This window comes from Lygodium microphyllum, chromosome 29, assembly GCF_053477565.2.
Source record: "Lygodium microphyllum isolate KBCC chromosome 29, Lygodium_microphyllum_v1.1.10, whole genome shotgun sequence".
In the NCBI taxonomy this organism is placed as follows: domain Eukaryota; kingdom Viridiplantae; phylum Streptophyta; class Polypodiopsida; order Schizaeales; family Lygodiaceae; genus Lygodium; species Lygodium microphyllum.
In genome coordinates this window covers 12953244-12959243 of record NC_141163.1, presented here as the reverse complement: position 1 = coordinate 12959243, position 6000 = coordinate 12953244, and the positions used below count along the sequence as shown (strand labels likewise).

The window sequence follows — 6000 nt, the reverse complement described above, 5'->3', positions numbered from 1 at the left end:
AGGGTCAGTAATCTTTGGATAGCTAGAGGATCAACTCCACGAGGGAATTTGATTTCAACATGGAGTAAAATTGACGTCAAGGTAGACGAACATAAATATACACATTGTTGTTGTAGGGCAAAAGACACACATATATGCCCATTTTCGAGTCAATCAATTAATCTAAAATAAATGGATTTCTACATGCAAATATAGATACAAATATATAGAGATATATCCATCCACCATTCTTACATACGTATTTATAAATGTACACATGTTATACATGTACAAATATCCTTGCTTCATAAACCGCCCATGCATACACCCTCCTCCTTGCCTCCCCCAACATCCCATCTCAACCCGAAAACCCCCCCGCCCCCCCCCCCCCCCCGGGGAAAAAAAAGCCCAAAAACATATGCCTATATAAACTTTGATACATATACATACATATGTGTACTCTGGACATATGTTTACATGTACACATGCACACGCCTAGGCCCAATGCATCCGAGAGAGAGAGAGAGACAGAGACCCGATTTCCATTCCTCTGGAGTCTGCAGTCTGCAGTGCTCTGCTGCCCACCCACCTGACCTTTTGTGGTTCTCCGCTGATTCACGAACCACCTCTCCCGCCTCCTTTCCCCCCGCGGCGTCCAAAAGCGCTCACACACAGACTCAGCCGATCGCCCACCTCCCGAATCTTCTGCCCGTTACAACCCTCTCTGCACATGACACAGAGGGCGATTTTCGACGCTAGTAACGCGGCGTAGCACATCGCCCCCAGTTTCTTCTCCTTCCTCCTACTGCCGCATTGACACAAAGAAAGAGCAGGGGAAACAGAGGAATGGGCTGGTTCAGCTGCTACGGAGGATCTCGAACGAAAGAGAAGAAAACTCCCCGTCGTCAGCAGCAGCAGCAGCAGCAGCAGCAGCAACTGGCCCTCCCTACAGCAGACCCTGCTAAAACACCACCCCTTAAGGCCCAGTCTGGTAAGATGCCTGCACGTCATTTGCAAAATTTGAGTGTTGTTTATTTGATTTTCCAGAAGTCGATTGAAATGCCTTTTTGTTCTGGCAAATAAGGGACATGATATTAAGTAAGCACGGCTCCCTTTAGAGGTGCAGCAAAGGACCGTAAGAGTCCAAGGCTCAGAACTGTGCTTGCACATTTTAGCAGACAAAATTTTACACTGTTCAAGAAACACACACATTCTCTATTTGTATGGCTTCTTGTGCCTTCCATAGCTATGGGAGGAGATCCATTAACAAGGGGAGCATCAAGCCATCCTTGTGTTTTGTGAGCTCGATAGTGAAGTCAAAATTTTGAGACAAGGTAACAAACTCAAGGGCACGAAGTTGTGGTTGTTGCAGAACTATTTGCCCCCTCGAGAGGACAGCAACATGAGCTTGGGCTGTTTTTAATGATTTCCTTTGCAAGTGTAAACAGCTTCTCCATATCATGAATGAAGTTAACTATTGATTGCATTCTTACTCTTGTGAGCTCTATGTTTTGCCTCATAAGTGCATGCTAGCATGAATACGGTACATTAGTAGTCAAATTTTGAGCATTGTTCTAAGCGAACTCAATTTGTGAAAGACAGTGCTCCTATCCGGATTGACAACGGGAGACATGCACACAAGGTATTCTCCACGCTTTGGTTGGTTCTTTCTACCCTGTCCATTAGTTTTGAGGATGATGGTCTCCAGTTTTTGGAAGATTGTTGGCGAAAAATGGCTATAGAACTTAGAATAAGGGATGATAGTTATTGACTATTTCATCGAGCAAACCATATAACTTATAAAGATGTTCGACAAAGAAACTTGCCAATTTGTGTCCTTTGAGAGTCAGTCTTTTGTTAGGTAAATGGAGTCATGTTAGCCAATTGGTCTACCATGGCCCAAATTGTCTCGTGGCTACTTTTTGTTTGGGGCAATTGTCAAAATATGTGACAAAGTAAAGAGAGAGTAGGGTTTGCGGGGAGAAACACAGAGTATCTATGGCAAAACATTGAGAGAGAAGAAAGAGAACACAAAAGAAAAAGATGATGAAGCACTAAATTATGCTAAGTGAAGAAGAGCTGATACAATGGACCCGAAGCTCAGAAGACGATGGCATTGTCCTTTTTGAATTAGGCAACAACAGTTGAAGGGAAATCACATAGAGAAGAGAGTGAAATGAAGTCCTTTTGGGTAGTGGGCTTTCGAAGTAATCATTAGGAGGTGAAGCATAGCTGATTGTTGAGGGAGTGGAATGTAGTCCTCAGATGCCGTCAAAGATGAAGAAGATGATCACTAGTTGTCAAGGTAGCGAAGTGGAGTCCTTTGATGTGAGAAAGTGGACTAGATTGCAAATGCAATTACTTGAGGTATGTGAGCTGCCAAATGTAGATGAGAGCAGTCTAGATGCTGACGGTTAGAGGTAGATGAAGATGCTAGCTATGAGGAGTGATGGTGGGTTGGAAATGCAAGTACCGACAATTTGTATGATGACATCAACAGTAGTGGAACTCTCGAATTTGCTAACACAAAAACCAAGATGATGCTAGGTGTGGGAGAAAAAACACTTGATGGTGGAGATCCTCTTGGAGTGCAAATGTAAGCCTATAGCTTGATGCCAAATGGATGGGAGTTGACGCCGGATGTGGGAGAGGTGGAAGATGACCTCGACTTGCAATGTCCTCTAGTAGGGGTTTGAGCAGTAGTGGTGAGGAGAGAGAAGAGAGATGGAATGACTGAGAATAAGTGTGGGATGATGTGAGGGATGATTGATGAATGAGGGGAGAGGTGGTGTAACCGGCCTGTTCACTGGGAAGGGCGGTAGTGTACAACCAAAATATATAAATGCTTTCATCCAATTAGCAGTCGCCCACTTTACCTGAATTTAAAGACAGAATCAAGAAGACATACATGAAGCTAGAGTGCTCCTGTTGTGACATAGACACCCTGTTGGCCCCTAAGTTAGGCGCCCCTTGCGGTATTTCTTTATTTTTAAAAAGAGAAAGTACAATGGACTGTCTTTCACCTATTCTGGGTGAAATTTGACAGCATAACAGTACAATTACTGACCCAAATCAAGTTGACCAGGAGGGGAAACTCTGCCCAAGTCTGAATCTTCTGGTTGAATGCTGTTTCAGACACTTGCTTGGTAAGGTTACCACCCTCACCTGTTCCTGCTTGTAGGCAGCAAACAACTGTTCCTGTTCCTGGAGAAAAGAGGCTCTTGCCTCATGCAAAAACAACATATTCCACACAGCTGTACCTGAATCAGAAGAAAGGCCCTTGATTCTGCAGCATAACCATATTGTCAGGGAGAGAAAGAGAGAGAGTAGGAAGCAAGCTCAAGCCTCTGTGCATCATAGACAAGGTAGACCAGCTCTCAAGAGCTCTCCATCTACAGCAATCCATCTCCCTTTCACAAAAAAATGAGCCCCCCATGCATTGAAACTCGTTTTTGTGCTGCCCTCTCTCTCTCTCTTTTGGGAATTTATACCCAAATTGTGACACATGGCATACATGTAACAATTTTCCTGTTTAAACCTTTCGGTCTAAAATTCTCCATCCTCGGTTTAAAATTTGACCTTGGCACATGCCAAAGGATTAATCCTCGTACAAAAACGAAGATAATGACGCGAACAGATTCTGGGGTCCAAAAATAGTAACTCCCTAAATTTTAGGAGTTGCTTCCATTGCATCCCCACAAGTCTTCTAACCATCTTTGCAGACTATGGCTACATCCAAATCTGTAATGTAGCTCAACTGAAAGTGATTTTCCACTGATGACCCCACATGGACTAATCTCTTGAAGATTTGTCCATCTTCACTTTGAACTAGTCTCTTCCAAGCTAGTTCTTCAACACACTTGTCCGTATATACTTTCACAAGTCTCTTCCTGGCTTGTTAATCTAGAGTGCCATCAGTCTCTTTCAGACTTATACTGGCAGACTTATACTGGACCTTAACTGTCTAGTCTTGACTCACTAGACATTCCTATCCGTTTCACAAACTGGCCATGCAACTCAGGCATTTAGATTTCAAGAGGGATCCTTCCAAAAAGAAAAACCAAATAAAATATGTAATAAAGAAATCAACAAAAAGGTAATAGTTGTCAGAGTCTTGTGACAGGTGGCCTATAAATAGGCCTCAGTCAGTCTAGGGTAGCTTCCCATTATATGAGTGTCTTGTGCCATTGAAAAAGTGCCTAGAATTTGGGCGCCCAACCCTTTTTGGGATTGTCAATGTGAAACCCTAAATAAAGGAATTATATTCTTTATAGACCTTTCGAGATAGTTTTAGGCATGGAAGGCCCTCAACCATCCCTTGACGTGTCAGCTCATAAAGAGAGTTGTAGCCAAGGTGTTCTAAGCGAAAATGCCAGAGATGCTCAGAGTCCATGGGCTCCTATGTGGTGGCCAAGGCTTGGAAGTGATGGAACTCCAAATCATTGGCAGTTGGCTTGTAAGAAAATGGTCATGTGGTAAAGGCCATTAGGTTGCGTCTTGTCATGAGCAATTACTAAATGAGTTTGAGAGTCTAGGACCTCGACTGTGGTTGTAGTGAAGAAAACTGCTCGCCCCAACTAGCAAAGTTGTTGAACGGACAACAAGTTTACTCCAAGCTGGGGGGGATGATAGATATCATCTAATGAAGCTAGATCCGGACCCTGATCAATGGGAGAACTGATGGGCATGAATCTTGACCGAGGAGTTATTTCCTACGCAGACTCGCCTGGCTATAGGGGCTCGGGAAATGAAAATGTCATCTATAGGAGTCTTGTGATGGATAGCTCCATTGTCCACAAGCCAAACATGTGCTAATGAGAAATGTGCTCGGATGCGAGGAGTGGATCTTTGTAGTCACCTCGTTAGGAGACAACTCGTAGATGCGAACGAGACTTGCATCCGATGTCTCTAAGGAGACGATGTGGGCCTTTGCAACTAGTTAGACAAACCCTTTGGAGTTGAGTAGTTCGCCAACTGTGATGGTTGATTGGTGGCAATGTGGGTTTGGTCTCGCCACTGCTCTTGTTGGGGGTTACTCAATTGGGGTGCAAGGGTTTGATTCTTGGATTTTAGCTGTGTCTCTTGCCTTAAATCAACACTTGTCATCATAATGGCCAACCTTTTGACAATGTTGACAATACCTATTCTTCTTTAGTACATTTTGCCATTTAGGTTTGAGAGTGGATTGTGTGGTTCCTTGGGATTCACTAGCCTTGTTTTGATTTTGATTTGGATTTGAATTTTGTTTGTTCTTGCCTTGCTACCCCTTTTGAGAAGATGCAACGAGAGTTCTCTCTATTGAGAATGTGTTATGAAATTGATTGAACAACCGTGCATTACGCAATAGCTGACACTCAAAATTCATACAGTGTGGGCATCTGAGGTTGTGAAATCACTTGTTGCACAAATGGAAATATTTTCTTGGTAGCTTGTTAAGGAACATGGTAACCTAATCATTAGAGGACTTAGGGGATCTAATAGTTGAGAACTCAGCGAGGAGACACCGATACTCAATCAACTTGACTTTCAGGTTATCCTTGTTGGTGATTTTAAAATTTTGGAGCTCATGATCCAAATTGATGCGACAGGTCCTATCTCGAGCCGCATAGTAGTTAGTCAAGTGTGCCCAATGCTTGGATGCTAAGTCGAAATGTTGAAGTTGAGAGTGAAACTTAAGCAATAAGCTCTACATAAGCTCGACAATAGGGAAGGTGTTATGAGCCTTCCATGAGCAGACAACCTCATATGGAACAAGTGCGGAATCAGGTTGGGTTTCAACCTCTACAACCAATATCATAGGTTCTAAGAGTCTACGACATGCCTCATCAAGTTGGACCAAGTTGTGTAGTTTGAGTTGTGGAAATGAGTCTTGTCATTAAAAGCATGCTTGGCAGATAAGAAGCTAGAACCGTGAGGTGTCTGTGAAGATGGATAGGGGTAGGGTGGAGGATAAGATAGTAGTGGCGGATAAGGAGGAGGAGGGGGTAATGGTGGATAGATAGAAAAAGGCTGTTGATGTCC

At 43.4% G+C, this 6000-nt stretch overlaps 1 protein-coding gene across 2 annotated transcripts in view; it reads left to right on the top strand.

Moving 5' to 3' along the window:
- The first annotated feature begins 448 nt into the window (after positions 1–448).
- The window catches only part of LOC148010392 (putative serine/threonine-protein kinase PBL7), a 48677-nt gene continuing 43125 nt past the window's right edge, over positions 449–6000 (top strand). For both annotated transcript variants that reach the window (XM_087672186.1, XM_087672185.1), the window contains exon 1: positions 449–970. In XM_087672186.1, coding sequence (XP_087528312.1) covers positions 826–970 — 145 coding nt within the window. In that variant the 5' untranslated portion in view covers positions 449–825. The remainder of the gene's footprint in view (positions 971–6000) is intronic.